We start from the raw sequence: 16,226 nt of genomic DNA on the forward strand, positions 1-16,226 counted from the left end.
TGAAACTTGCTGAACAGATTTGCAATGAACACAGCATTACATTTTAAGATTATTGAGGAAATACACTCTACTGTAGTTGGATTAAATTTGTGAGTTAAAATACTTCTTTGGCTCTAAATCTCTGGAAAGGAAAATCTTGCTCATATGAATGTCACACTTGGATTCATTTGAGTTCTGCAGTACAGAAATACTCCAGTGACAATAATATACTTTCCCAACAGTTGGATAGCACACTTCAGTTCCAAGTTTATGAGTCTACCTTCTAAGAAGAAATAACTCACACAGTTTAGTAAGCTTTCACACACTTGGGTCTTTCTTACTGCTCTGAGGCACCAAAACCATAATCAGTACAAACTTTGCTGACTGAACTGACATTGCTGATACACTGCATATGAGCAGGCTCTTGCTCCATAGAGTTTGCAGCTGGGAAGGACTGAAAGCTCAAGAGGCAGCCAAAGGATGCAAAGTTGCAATACCTGGATTGACGCTGCACTACCAGACCTGGTGTGAGCTGTCAACCATCAATTATCTCTGAACTGATTTGCAGTAGTTAGTTTAGTCACCATAACTTAACTACATTCATCTAATAAGTCTGAGCCTTAATCTGCATGCTTTAATAGATTATCATGACCTTCCATCAAGTAAAAGGCAGAAAAACCCAAAAGGCTGTTGCAATTACGGTGTAAATGACAAAATTTTGTTCCAACAGGTAGAATCATTTAGGTTGGAAAACACTCTTAAGATCATTGAGTCCAAACACCAGAACTGCCAAGTCCACCAACAAACCATGTTCCTAAGCACCACATCTTTTAGATACCTACAGGGATGGGGACTGAACTCACTTCCCTGGGCAGCCTGGACCAATGTTTTGCAACTCTTTCAGAGAAAAAGTTTTTCCTAATATCCAACCTCAACTTTCCATGGCATAACTTGAGGCCATTTCCTCTTCTCCTCTCACTTGTCACTTGGGAGAAGAGGCTGATCCCCACTTGGCTACACCCTCCTTCCAGGTCATTGTATAGAGTAGTAAGGTTCCCCCTAACCTTCCTTTACTCCAAGCTAAACACCTACTACTCCCTCAGCCCCTCTGACTCACATTGCAGACCTCTCATCAGCTCCTTTGCTCTTCTCTGGACACACTCCAGCACCTCAATGTCCCTACTGAAGTGAGGGGCCCAGAACTGAATGCAGTTCTGAAGCTGCAGCCTCATCATTGACCAGTACAGAGGGACAATCACTGCCCTGGTCCTGCTGGCCACACAACTGCTGATACAGCCCAGGATGCCTTTGGCCTTCTTGTCCACCTGGGCACACTCTGGCTCATGGTCAGCCTCTGTTAACCAGCACCCCCAGGTCCTCTTCTGATGAGCTGCTGTTCAGCCACTCTGCCCCAAGAGCAGCCTGAGGCTGTCATGACCCAGGTGCTGGACGTGCAACCTGGCCTTGATGAGCCTCACACAACTGGCCTCAATTCATCAATCCAGCCTGCCCAGATCCCTCCCAGATCAACATTTCTCCAGCTGGTGTCATCTGCAAACTGACTGAGGGTGTCCTAGGTCCCCTTGTCCAGACCATTGACAGAGACACCAACCAGGGCTGCCCCGGCACTAAGCATGGGGAACTGCCCAGTGATTGGCCCCAGCTGGATGTAATTCCATCCACCACAACTCTTCCAGGCCCTCTCATCCATACAGTGTTCTACCCAGCAAAGTGTGCACCTCTCCAAGCCATGAGCTGCCAGTTTCTCCAGGAAACACTTGGAAAACAGTGTCAAAGGCTTTAGTCAAGTCCAGGTGCACAGCATCCACCCTTGCCCACCCAGCAGATCACCCTGTCAGAGATGCAGATCATGTTGGTCAGGCAGGATCTGCCTTTCATAAACCCATGCTGGCTGGGCTAGAACCCCTAGTTGTCCTGTGTATTTTTATTTCCCCATGCAAAGATTATTCATACCTTTTCTCTGGTTTTGCATCATGGTGTACGTGAGGGGGGTCTCTAAGCAGAGGTTTCAGTGAGCTGAATTGCTCAGTAGTAACGTCATCAAGAACTAAGAAAACAGGCACAGTGAGAGAGTCAAGTTCCACAAGAACGTTAACATCAGGAGATGAAAAAAAATTTTCATACTGTAGTACACACACACTTCTTAGAGTATGAGAAACCATTTTTAAAAGACAGAAGCATGCCAAAACGTTTTTTGAGAACAACTGATCTTGTTGCTGTATAAGCATTATTTTTAAAGTTTCTAAGGTCAGCTTTGCCACATGTCCAGTGACACTGGCTCTTGAATGCCCACACAAGACAGTCAAAAACTGACGAAAATATTGTAGGACACAATGAATCCACTGAGTTCTCTTCACAGACTTGTTTAAAGATGTATCCTGTTTTAGCGAAGAACATTTCACAAACTGAACAATGTTGAAAAAATGGATAATGCAGTTCACTGTGTAATTCAGCAACGCATCCTTCTCTTCCACGTTTTTTGAAATCCCTATCTGCCATGCAGTAAGGAGGTTTTTCTGAACGGAATATAGTTCCAACGATGATTTATCTTTCTCTTCAGTATCATCTGCATGCATAGTATCAAACATTGATGCAAATTCTAAGTGGCCTTGATCAGCTTCACAACCAAATGAAAGGATTCTTCGGTTATGGAAGCTGGAAGGGCTATTGTAAAACTGCTTTTCATCATCTGATTCCTCTTCATAATCCTAAATCAGACAAAAAAAATCAAGTTTACTTCAAGCTTATTGGGAAAGAGCACAGTCTGCAAGGAATCACCATTTAGCCCACCTCACAAATTAAATTCTTCAGCTAATTAACTTCCTTAAATGCTAGTAAGTTTAAATCACAGCAGTTTCATCTTGATCTCCAATTAAATGTGGTTATTTTGCAATAGTTGGGCAGACAGAACTTAAATTACCTAACAAAAACACAAAATCACACTGCCAAAACAGCCGTAGATTTTATAGTAGAAAGGGAAACCTTGTCCTTCACTAAGCAGAGAACATGAGAGTTTTTGCCAAATACCTCTAAGATATGAAAGACATTCAACAAAAGCTCAAAAGCATCAGAACAAACCAAAACACAAAAGCATGAAATGGAGTTGGGAAAGGCTGAACCATAACTATGGTCACAGAACCACACTTCCAAAAGACACAGAAACTTTGGACTTGATGAAAGAATCCTCTGAAACTAAGGATAAATGTAAGTATCTTATTTACTAAGGATAACACCGTTCTTCTTAATACTCTACAGTCCCACTATATGTAACAGAGTAATGTTACATTTTATTTTAAAGTGAAGCTAAAGTTTTAGGTCTCCAGAGAGACCTTATGGCAACTTCCAGTCTGTGAAAGAGGCTACAAGATGGAGAGGGACTTTTCACATGGGCATGTAAAACAAGAGGACAAGAGGGAATGGCTTTAAACTGAAAATGGGCAGGTTTAGATTAGATAGTAGGCAGAAATTCTTTACTCTCAGAGAGGTGACACACTGGCACAGGTTGTCCAGAGAAGCTGGGGATGCTCTATCCCTGCAAGTGTCCAAGGCCAGACTGGATGGGCTCTGAGCTACCTGCTCCCAACCCAAACCACTCTATGATTCTACTAAAATACAATAAACTGATGTATATGTAATTAGCACATATTCTTCGAAAAGTTAATGCACTGCTGAAAGAAATAAGATGTTTCAAAATAAAAATCAAGTATCAGTTAAAAAAATAAGTGTATTCCTCACACCAGTAAAGGAAATCAGAATTTAACCAATATTAAATTGCTTTAAATAAACCTAAAAAGAGCAAACATATCTATATTATTTGAAAAAAAAATTATTCTTTCCATACATTAAAATGAAATAATTTCACAATTTTAAGTGGAAAAATGTTGTTAAGTACCAGTAAATCCATAGTTTTCTCACTCATTTCTGTTGTGTCCTTCTCCAGGAACTTTGGAATGCTGGAAAAGATGGAACTTTGGTTTTGAACTTGTTTTAAAAGACTTGCTTTTAAAGACAACAATGACCGTAGATGCCGAGGTCTCCCTTTAGACTGAAAGAAATAACAGTAACGGAAAACACATTATCAGACTTTAGGAAGACAGACGCTTTATAAACAAGTCAAGGAAATTAGATTTGTTAAAAGCTTTAATTCAGCAGTCCCAGACAGAAAGGGAGAACAGGTCAGCAAGCACCTGCTTGCAGAAACAGTCATTTGACCACGCTCCAGGAGAGTGGAATTCTGTCAGCACCAGACAACTTTAGTTAGCTTCATATTGAAAAGATATGCTTTCTTGATCCCTGAAAAGGCCCTACAAGTTTGCTTGTATGTTGGGTTTTCTTGCATTCTTACTAGTAACACGTCTCTTTAAATCCTCAAATCCTTGCTCACTATTCTAGCTTATGCATGAATACCATAACTCATTTCTCCAAAAATCCCAAATAGAAAATGAATTGGAAGAGAAGTTGTATTCCATTCGTGAATACAAAGATTCTGAACTAAGTATTTGTTACACCCTACATGGCTGCCAACAGCTGTAGGACCTTCTTGTTCAGTGGTTTCATAGAATCATAGAATTGAATCATAGAATCAGCTGGGTTGGAAGAGACCTCTGAGATCATCACGTACAAGCCTTGATCCAACACCACTGACTACTAGATCATGGCTCAACCCAAGACAATGCCACATCCAGTCTCACCTTAAAAACCTCCAGGGATGGTGACTCCACCACCTCTCTGGGCAGGCCATTCCAGTGCCTGACCACTCTCTCTGTAAAGAATTTCTTTCTAATATCCAACCTAAACCTCCCCTGGCAGAGCTTAAGCCCCTGCCCTCTTGTCCTACTGTTGGTTGCCTGGGAGGAGACCAATCCCTACCTGGCTACAACCCCCTTTCAAGTAGTTGTAGAGTGATAAGGTCACCTCTGAGCCTCCTCTTCTCCAGACTAAACAACCCCAGCTTCCTCAGCCTCTCCCCATAGGACTTGTGCTTCAGTCCCTTCACCAGCCTTGCTGCTCTTCTTTGGACCTGCTCCAGACCCTCAGTATCTTTCCTGAACTGAGGGGCCCAGAACTGAACACAACACTCAAGGTGTGGCCTCACCAGTGCTGAGTACAGGGGAAGGGTCACTGCCCTTGTCCTGCTGGCCACACTGTTCCTGATACAGGCCAGGACGCCATTTCCCTTCTCCCAGACTTAGCTCAGTTTAAAAATGAGAGAAAAATAAGCACAAAATGCTTTCAACAAACTTTAATTGCCAGCCTTGATTGAGTGCCTCGTGGACACATGCACGCGGCATCCCTGGGACTGCTGCTGACTGCTCTAAAACAGCAGCAGCCCCAGAAACAGGATTCAGAGAAACCTTTCTGCATCACTCTGAAAGGATGAGCTGGTCAGAGTAGTGTAATGCCTGTCAATGCTATGCATCAACTCTGTAGATGCAGAAATCCCTATTTCTTTTGCAGGTCAAGAAAAAAGGACCACAGTAACAGTTCAGACTGTTCCCCTCACCACATTCTACTGAAATATCGCCCAGACATCAAAGGAATAAAATCTCAGAAAAACTGTGTATTCATCGTTTTGCAGACCAACACCACTCTCAAAAGAACTTTAAGGAATTTATGCAAATATAACAGTAAACTAAACTGAGGTACTCAGTTTAGAATTTACACACTTTCATACAGATAAACCTTTTTACTGGAAGTCTACAAAATAATTCACAAACCCACCTTGAAGTTCAGCAAATTCCGGCGGATATTTTCAAGCTGTTGGGTTGAATCAAGCAAAAGGGATCTTACAAATCCTGATGGTGAAAAGTTATGAGGAAATCTAAGCACTGTTATCATGTATCCATCAGAGACAATGAGGTAGGGCAACCTTGAATGTGAAGCCACAGAGAATCTCTGCCTCATGACATCACGTTCAGAATCTGAAGAACCAGGAGACCGCCCAGAGTCTTGACAAAATGAGTGCTGTGGCCTAAAACAGAGATACAGCAAAAATTATGAAGCGGCCATCACATGTAATAATTATGAACAGAAGAGAGAAGAAATAACTTAAGAACATCTAATACTATGCTCTCTATTATCCCAGTAACTCTCAGAATACTAAGGAAGTGTCTAAATTTTTGCAGGATAAGCACTATGGATACACTATTTATGCTTGCAAGATGACAGTATTTTGCTGCTGTAGCAATATGTAAAATTTAAATAAAATTAAAAACAGCTTTCAGTATCCATTTATTATTTCATTAATAAGAATTGTATTTTTCATAATTTGACTTCAAAGTTCTACATTCTTATCTGGCTCTCATTAGCCAAGACAAATGCTCGAAGATCAAACTGGAAGTCACTTCTAAGAAAGCCATGTATGGAAAACAAAAAAAATCCCTCAAGATCTGAATCTTAGGATTTCAGCATCAGTTCAGATATTCAGAAGAAAAATTAAACAAATACACAAGTCTTCACTTTCAGAAGAAGTCTTTACAAAGTCTCTTCTTAGAGAAATCCCTCCTTACTGAGTTCCAGAGGGCTGTGCTATGCATGTATTTTCATGTTAGCCTTATGACACATTATTGCCAAGTACAAAGTTATTCTTTGTCTTTATTTGAAAAAAAGTAGCCACATACATTCAATAAATAACCATAATACATGTATTTTAATACATTTTAGTATCTGGTTTTTCAACCAGGTATTGTAAGAAGGTATTATAATGCTTTGAACGTCTTCATGAGATGTTACATTCATACACTGTCTGGATTGAGTCACTCAACATTAACAGGATTTGAAAAAAAAACTTAGTATTTACATTCTGCTGTGTATGCTCTAGTCATTTAGACTGCACTACTTTTGGTAACTTCCAATTTATGCTGAAGAGGGCTATCAGAGATCTGTCTATTCTCTCACACACCCAGCAGCATGATTTCAAAATTTACATCTGAAGAATCCCAAAAGAAGATTTTAAAAAATAACTGGGTTTTGTCCATGCAAATATGTTACTTACAATATCCAATACGTAAACTTTATGTCAAGTTCTATAGGTAAAATTGAATAGTTAGCGGAGAAACAACACTGGATTAAAATAAATTTGCACTTTTAGTACTTCCATAAGATTAATTTCTTCTTACATCATAAAAGCATGCTATTTTTAATTATTAATACAATCAAACACTTCTAGAAGAGCAAATCATTGATGTATACTTACATGGTCACAATGCCAATTTTCATCACGACAAACCCATTATAAGAAATAAAAGAGAACTATGAATGAGAAACAGATATTGGGAAGACAAGAAAAAGAGTGAATTTGAAAGATTACTTTTATGTAAAATTATACTATACATGATAGAAAGTAAGATAAGACCATAAGACAAAAACATATAGACATTCAAATCCTTTTACCTGTATGTTATAAGTGGATGAAATGGAATAAACTGTGCTGGTCCAAATTCTACAGAGCAGCCAGATGCAATTAAGGTCAGCAATTCACCCATGCATGTCAATAAAATCAAAGATCCACGTTTTAACATGCAAGCCAAGAAAAGGCTATCAGGAGTCCAACTCATATCACCAACCCAGTAAGATCTAAATCGGACAGGTAAAAAAATATTTTTTTCTCTGTCAAATTTCTACATCAGAAGGTTAGAAAAGTTATAAAACAACCAACCAAACCACAACAGAAAACTAAAAATAATCCACAAGAGCAGCAGAAACAGCATCAATTACTGACCTGATTAACTTGGATGGGACCATGTTGCTCTTGCTACTACAACCCTTAAGGCTACCCGAAACAGTTACAAAATTCAACATGTTTAAAAACAAAACCTGAGTGGCCTAGAAAGAAAAAAATAAATGCAAAGACATACATAAATGTTGGTATCAAAATGTCACTATGGTAAGGGAACAAAAAAGTCTATTGTTAACATTCATTTCACTTGATGTAACAGAAATATTATTACACATGAAAGTGACATTGCCCTTCAGTGTTTATGACTATTATAGTATTTATTAAATTTTATACTTAATTACAAATTTGAAAAACAATTAAGAACTATTATATATTCAATATATAATTTGATATTCTTGTTAACATAACTTTTGCTGAAACTCTCAATATAAGATCACTCTTCTTTAGTCTTATTAGCAATTAACAACTGGGGTTTTGAAGAATTGCATCATCCCAGCCTGGTACACCAAATAAGCTGGTCCATAATCCTTCCCACCATGAGCACTTAAAAGTACACATTAGGATTTGATCTGAGTTGTTAGAAGCAATAACATTATGAAGTGCAAACGTAACCTCCAATACATGGTAGGCTGAGGCTTGAATGAAAATCATCACAAATCTCTGCAGATACAATGCAGTAACTGAAATTAACTTCCTTATTATTGAAGACTAGAAATGACAGAGGAGCTTACACGGACTTCTAACTGAACACCACATTCAAAACACTACAATTTGTAGCAGAATATTTTAGCTATGGATATCACTGTGAATATAATCCCATGTATCTCTATGAATGCTGACAAATCATCCTAAAAGTGTGTTTTTAAATCCCTGTTACCACTTCATTCAAACTGAACTTTTAGCTTAAATGAGCACTATCATTCATATACCTTTGGGTCAGTTTGGTTGACAGCTACTGCAAGCAGAAGGCCATCTCTTGCAAACGCACACAGCAAAGCTCCTCGTGACTTTACAGACACACACTGAGGAACCAAATTAACAAGAGAACAAGTCTGCTGTACCCACTGGATCTGGTATGGCAAAGAACTGAATACCAACAAAAAGACAAGAAAACCAAGAGGTTGCTCCATTATGCTGAATAGCATTATTCATTACAGTAAAAAAACATGCACGACAAAACCATATAGAGCAGGAACAATAAACACCCTTTTTGTTTTGAAGTGTGTTACAAATGAAAAACTATTTTGCACTTGCACAAGTTTAAACATTATTTCTGATCACAGGGAATAATTTTTATAGGACAGGAATTTGGGCTGTAAGTATAGAACATGCAAATAAATATAGATGATGCATGACGTAATTAAGGCAGTTGCATTTTAGCAAGGAACAGCTTCCTCCGACCTTGCAACACTATCCAACGCAGGAATACTCAGAACTAGAAAATAAACAGTAGGCTGCTGTGAGCACAGCAGCTGGGGATGCCCCATTACTGGAAGTGTTCAAGGCCGGGCTGGGTCAGGCTTCCACCAACCTGGCCTAGAAGGTGTCCCTGCCCATGGCTGTGGGGTTGGGATAAATGAGCTTTACAAGTCCCTTCCAACCCAAACTGTTCTGTGATCCTACAAAGATCCAAAAAGACACAAGATTCCATTTAGAAGCCTGCTACCTAACAGACAGATAAAAGAGCACATTAACACAGAAAAAACAATAGTAAATAATGAAATTGAGCATGAGTTAGCATAATAGATATGAGTAACATGTCTGAGAAATGTGGTTTTGAATTCAGGCTGCAATTGCTATTGTGTCTGTGTAAAAAAAATTATATATATATACACATGTGTATATATATCCATATATATATATATGGATATGGAGATATATACATATATATATATATGGATATATTATGCATTTCTACACAGAGCACATTATGCTCTATTTTGGTTTTTATATAACCAGAAAGGCATTACCATGCTACTGACAAACTGAGTGAAGATTAGCTCAAGAAGGACATCATTAGTAAGTCAGTATCAAAAGGGCATTATATAACAAATGTAGTTGTACCATGTGAAGTGCAGGGCAAAATTTTAGCAAGTTATTCAAATGATACCTGCAGAAGACACTTCTGTTTAAACTCATAGATTTGTGTATCTCTCTTAGGAATAGGAATAATCTGTGATTCAGATTATTGCTCAATTGCATTTTTAAGTGGTTGTATCCACATATTTCTGTACATGGTCCCAACCCAGACAGACAGACACATGCCTGCTCTTTCATAGTCAAGCTGAAGAGATGAAAAGGGGTATAGAAAACAAATAAAATAGACAAATCTGTGTAATAAAGAAGAGGAAGAGGTATTCAGGGCATTCATGGCTGAATGTACAGGAAATACAGAAAATGTAAGATACATAAGCACTATAAACAAGAAGAAGACATTCTATTAGCATGATGCAAAAAACTCTGGCAGTAAAACACATGTGTGCACAGATGTGTGTATGTATACACAGCCACCCACATGGAATGATAAATGCACTCAGTTTTATTTAGGTGTAAACTAATAATGAAATATGGAGCATGTAAATAAATGCTATTATTTTAAAAGGATCATGCAGTGATAGGACAGGGGAGAATGGCTTCAAACTGACAGAGGGCATGCTATGAACTTACCCGAGTAAACACAAGTAAGTACCTGTAACCACAGGCTAAGTGGACATCCCCATAAATGTGTTCAGTTGCAGCTCTGAATCCCAGCTCTAAAGAATAATCGCAATGCTCCTGAAGTTATGGTAACTTCAGGTATCTTTGAACTTACCTAACATGTTTAAAGGTATTTTCATGCCACCGAAGAATCAAAAATGTGAGCACCAAACACTCTCCAGAGTAAAATACAAATGTGCAAAAACAGCAATCACCCAGTATCTGTGGAAAAAAAAAGAACAGAATCAAAACCCCAAAAGCTTGTTACACACAATTTTCTCTTTAATTATATATTTAAATCAATAGCTATCACAATTCAGATTAAATAACATAATGTTGTCATTCAGAAATATAAGGGCTGCCAAGAGTATTAATGGACCAGATAAACTATGATCTGATTCACTATGGCTGTTCTTACGTTGTCATTAAAGGTAACACGAGCTGAACGACTAAGTTTGCACGTGATACCAAAGAGGCACACATTGCTCTCAAAATTCACTGTAGCTTCTGCTTCTCTAATTTAATTAAGAAATAAAATTATTGCTTTAGCCTTACTTTGTACCTCATTTTGTATGAAAGCAGCATGCACTCCAATTTCTTTTTCTTCAGTAGAAGGCAACATGACGGATTCATCAGGTAAAATTTGCGTCCAACGGCCAGAAGAAGAGCGTTTGTAAGAGGATGTATTTCCATGTTCTGTGCTCTCCCACAAGAAGACACATGCTGTAGGAGTAGTTAATAGTGCCTTTCTGCCATCTCCAGATACATACAAGTACAACCTCATTAAACACTCTGGGGAAAAAAAAACAAACAAAAAACAACAAACAATACAACATGGCAGGATAGTTTCTGTTCCATTGTTAGATACAGAATTAAAATGAATAGAGAAAGGAAATTTCTTTTCTTGTCTATATCAAGAAATCCAAGCTGCCACCTTAAGTATCTTTCATTTCCAGCTTCACCAATGATGGCAGACCTTGGGCAGCAAGAATGTCAGATGGGATGTCAATTTTTATGCATCTTACGAATTATCTTTCCCACCAGACTCAACCATCAACCATGTTTCCTGAGACTGTCTTTCTTGAAATCCACCTTTCATGAAAAGTAGCAATAAATTTGTAACTACTCAACTATGTATTACTTTTAAATACTAAATGCACTACTGATCTTCCCTGAAATTACAGAATTGCTGGACAATACTTCATTTTACAAACTGATATCAGTGATATTATCCAATGCATGATGATTTGATACTTAAGTTTGCAAATATATGCCTTTATTTATTCTCTTCAGCTGGCATTTGTCATAAAATCCCACTTAGAGAACAAGCTTCCAGTTGTCCATATACTGTTTATATCAGATGTACATCTGCTCTAGAGTACTGACAACCTAGTCAGGAATACTTACCTACAGTTACAAACTGACCATTAAAAAGTACACTTATAGTATTTGAAAATTCATTGCTACTTACAGGGGATTATTAAATGGAAATACCTGCACCATTCAAATAACTAAAAGGACATTTCCCAAAGTTTAGCTAGCATACAAATTACACAAATGCAAAGCAATGTGAGAATATAGTTTTACTCATGAAATAAGACTAAAGGAAATCCAAGTAACTTTCTCTGTACTCAATTTTTCACAGGCTTGATTGAAAAAACCTACCTTGTGCTGCTGCCACTACTTTCCTAGACTCTTCGATTGCTGGCACAATTTTCAAGCAGTCCTGATCTTTATTCCAAAGAAACAGCTCTCCTGTTGTAAGTATTCCTGCCAACCAAGCAGCTGTGTTGATTGGGGGAGAAAAGTTTTAAAGGATATTATTGTGAAGTACTTACATTACTTCCATCTCAGCTACAGTTCTAAAACTGCCAGTAAATGGGCAGATCATTTAGATATTCTGCCCTTCTAGACTGTTACAAACAACATAACACGAACTTCCAACACATAAGATACTATACTTAACCGTTTCCTGATGTTGTTAAGACAACCACATTTTTCAACAATGACTGAAGCTGAGGGATTTTCTTCCTTGTCTTCCCTGATGCCAGGTTAATTTCATTTATATGTTTACCATCTAGAAGAAAAACAGTCTCTTTTTCCTGTTAAAAGAATTGAAAAGCATTTAAGTTTTTAAAAAGTATTTTCTACACAAGCCTACAAAATAATGCACAGATAAAAAAGTTAAGGAAAAAACAGTAATAAAAATAGTATGCTAAGAACTGCAATTACAACTCTAACTTCAATCTTTGCCATATTTGCTTCACAGCACAACATATTTAGCATCAACCTGTGGTGACAATCAGTTTGGTTCACAGGTTTCGAACTACCAAACTAATTTTACAGTTATTATCACAGTAACTCAGGAACTCAGCTTGCTAAAAAATGACAAAAATTGGACACTAGCTATCTTGTCTTGTAGTGTTTAATTTATTGAGATATTTGTCAGTGATTCCAACAGAAAAAAGTATTGCCCTTAAATTACTACCTACTTAAATTCCAATAAAAGACAAGAAAAAAATTACTCATTTTATAAAAAAAGTCTAAGAAGGCCTGTCTTTCAACAAATGCAGGATGCCCTTTTGGGGGGGTGTTCATGTTTCCCACCATGTACTGTAAAAAGAGGATATGAAAAACTAGAACCATCAAAACAACAATCTCGTATAAGGGACAGCTTTTGTGAAGGAAAACAAAAAGGCTCTGCGTTGTTTCTCTGAGAAATCCTGAATCTCCAGCCTCATGTCAAGAAGATAAAAATCCAAGCCATTTATTTTAGTAACTCTTGAGATGCGTTTACATCACTTCCTGAGGCTTTTTTTTACCCACATCCTCCTCAACTAAGTGTAATTGCAAACTATTATATAACTAAAAGCCTTACTCTTCACAGAAGTTTATTCAAATAGAAGTCCATTACACTTACCTGTCCAACCCACGCGATGCGAGGCCACGGTTTTCTTTGCTTGATGGACGTAGAGATGAGCACATCCAGCTTAACCTCCATTCTCGTTGAACCCTACGTAACCATCATACAGCACAGCAAACAGCGGTTCTTTCACACAGCCCTAGAGAATCTCTAGAAATTAAGAAACAAACAGAAGAAAGGCCGAGAGGTCTGTCAGGAGCGGTGGGCGGAGGGGGACAATGCAGAGGTGAGCTCTGCCCGGGGTCGCTCCCGCTGGGCACGGACGGCGCTGGTTCATGCTCACCCCTATATGGATCTATTGCCAAACCAGACCGCCCGGGAGCGCCCGGGACATGGGCGTGAGGCCGGCAGGAGCCACGGGATTGCCCCGCTAGGGGCTGGGAGAGGGGAGCAGCCGCGAGGCCAAGCACAGTGCCAGGCACCCTGAACACACACAGCGAGGCAGAGCGCGCTGCGGGGCCGGAGCACGAACCGCTGGGAGCGGCCTGGGCCGCGAGGGCGGCCCGGGGGCCCCACCGCCTCCGTGCGGGGCCGGCGCTGGGCGGGCTGCTCGGCGGCACACGGACCGGCTGCGCAAACAACCCGGGGCCCGCTCGCCGCAATCCGGGTCTCCGTGATGCGGGACCCCGACCCGGTCTCGCCAGCCCCAGCTGAGCCTCAGCCGAGCCCCAGTGCCGGCCCCAACGCCAGTCCCACCAACCTCCCGCGCTGCCGCAGCCGCCGGGGCCGGACCAGGGCTGGGCCAGAGCAGGGCGCAGCCGCAGCCCCGTCCCGGCACCGCCCCAACATCTCCCCGGCACCGCCCCGGCACCGCCCAGCACAGCCCCCACATCGCCCAGCACCGCCCCGGCACCGCCCAGCACCGCCCTAGCACCGCCCCCAGCATCGCCCCAACATCTCCCCAGCACCGCCCCAGCACCGCCCCGGCACCGTCCCGGCACCGCCCAGCACCGCCCAGCACCGCCCCAACGTCTCCCCAGCACCGCCCCAGCACCGCCCCAGCATCGTCCCAGCACCGCCCCAGCACCGCCCCAGCACCGCCCCACTCTCCCATCTCCCCAGCACCGTCCCAGCATCTCCCAAGTACCGTCCCAGCATCTCCCCAGTACCGCCCCAGCATCTCTCCAACATCGCCCCAGCACCGCCCTGCCCGGCCCCCGGAGCGAGGGAAGGTCCCCGCGCGAGGGTCGGAAGGGTCGAAGGGTCCCACTGCTCAAGGATGGATCTTCCTCTGCCTTCCCGAGCCGGGCTCAGCGTGAGGCTGTTCGCTGCCTCCGCTTCTTAGCCCGCCGGCTTGGCAACCCGAGGGGGAGTCTCGCCCGCAACGCTGAAAGCCAGCCGTATCCCGGACAGCCAGCCGCATCCCGGACAGCCAGCCGCATCCCGGACAGCCAGTCGCATCCCGGTCAGCCAGCTGCATCCCGGACAGCCAGCCACAGCCCTGAAAGCCAGCCGCATCCCGGACAGCCAGCCGCATCCCGGACAGCCAGCCACAGCCCTGAAAGCCAGCCGCATCCCGGACAGCCAGACGCATCCCGGACAGCCAGCCACAGCCCTGAAAGCCAGCCGCATCCCGGACAGCCAGACGCATCCCGGACAGCCAGCCGCATCCCGGACAGCCAGTCGCATCCCGGTCAGCCAGCTGCATCCCGGACAGCCAGCCACAGCCCTGAAAGCCACTAGCATCCCGGACAACCAGCCGCATCCCGGACAGCCAGTCGCATCCCGGTCAGCCAGCCGCATCCCGGACAGCCAGTCGTATCCCGGTCAGCCAGCCGCATCCCGGACAGCCAGCCACAGCCCTGAAAGCCACTAGCATCCCGAACAGCCAGCCGCATCCCGGACAGCCAGCCACAGCCCTGAAAGCCACTAGCATCCCGGACAGCCAGCCGCATCCCGGACAGCCAGCCGCATCCCGGTCTGCATCCCGGGCGGCCGGCGGGACGGCACAGGTGGCTCTGTGCCTCTGGTCTGCCCCAGTGAGACCCCACTAGAACGCTGAGCCCCGGAAGGGCAGCGATCATCAGAAGGATGGGGCAGTCTGAGAGAGCTGGGGATATACCTTGTGGCCCTTCAGTACTCAAGAGCGGCTTGTAAAAAAGAGAGAACGGGACTGTTTACAAGGTATGTAGTAATGGAATAAGGCGGAACGGTTTTACAGAAGAGGTTGATTAGATGTTAGGAAGAAATTCTTTACTTTGGGGATGGGGAGGCACTGCATAGCTTACCCAGAGGAGTTGTGGGTGCCCCATCCCTGAAAGCATTCAAGGACAGGTTGGATGGGGTTTGAGAAACCTGGTCTAGTTGAAATGCCTCTGCCCATGGCAGGAGAGTTGACTTTAGGGTCACTTCCAACCAAAACCATTCTGTGATCCTAAAAAGAGTGGGGGGTGTGGGAGTGAGCAATAGTTACTTGCCAGCTGGGACTAAACCACAACAAAGTGAAATACAAGTTGTGTGAGCAGACAGGCACTTTGTTCCATCACCTCCAAGAAATGTGCTTGAATCCCTTAGAACAGCTGTTCTTCCAAACTGTCTCTTGCTTCTGCCTTCCATTACCTTTCCTTAATCACAGTCTTGACTGGGAATTTGTAACACTGACACAGAAGGAAAACAGTCCCATAAAAGTAAGGATACAGTTGTTGATCATATTGACAATGAGAAATGGTTCACATTAATGCTATTTACTTCCCTGTAATTGTCACCATTTATTTCATCTACTGCATTAGCACATCCCTCTCCGCTGATCTGTTTTCCACATCTCCTAATCTAAACTGGGAAAACAGAGCCTACCCTTTCTCCATCTGAGAGCAGAGCAAGTGTTATGAAAACAAAAGGTAACGTCTACGTTGCAATTACTTGCTGTCATCTGAAAACTGTCAGAGGTAACTTGTGATATACTTTGAAATACTCTCTTTGATAAAGTTG

The 16,226-nt window shown here is 42.1% G+C and overlaps 1 protein-coding gene across 1 annotated transcript in view; it reads right to left on the reverse strand.

Moving 5' to 3' along the window:
* LOC139685112 (ciliogenesis and planar polarity effector 1-like) overlaps positions 1–14,081 on the reverse strand; it is a 46,713-nt gene extending 32,632 nt beyond the window's left edge. The window contains 12 exon segments of the mRNA XM_071581731.1: positions 1,954–2,708; positions 3,893–4,045; positions 5,722–5,971; positions 7,393–7,575; positions 7,721–7,824; positions 8,608–8,764; positions 10,491–10,597; positions 10,938–11,167; positions 12,041–12,160; positions 12,342–12,477; positions 13,296–13,448; positions 13,999–14,081. Coding sequence (XP_071437832.1) covers positions 1,954–2,708; positions 3,893–4,045; positions 5,722–5,971; positions 7,393–7,575; positions 7,721–7,824; positions 8,608–8,764; positions 10,491–10,597; positions 10,938–11,167; positions 12,041–12,160; positions 12,342–12,477; positions 13,296–13,376 — 2,276 coding nt within the window. The 5' untranslated portion in view covers positions 13,377–13,448; positions 13,999–14,081.
* Positions 14,082–16,226: the final 2,145 nt, after the last annotated feature.

This window comes from Pithys albifrons, chromosome Z (assembly GCF_047495875.1).
Source record: "Pithys albifrons albifrons isolate INPA30051 chromosome Z, PitAlb_v1, whole genome shotgun sequence".
Classification (NCBI taxonomy): Eukaryota; Metazoa; Chordata; class Aves; order Passeriformes; family Thamnophilidae; genus Pithys; species Pithys albifrons.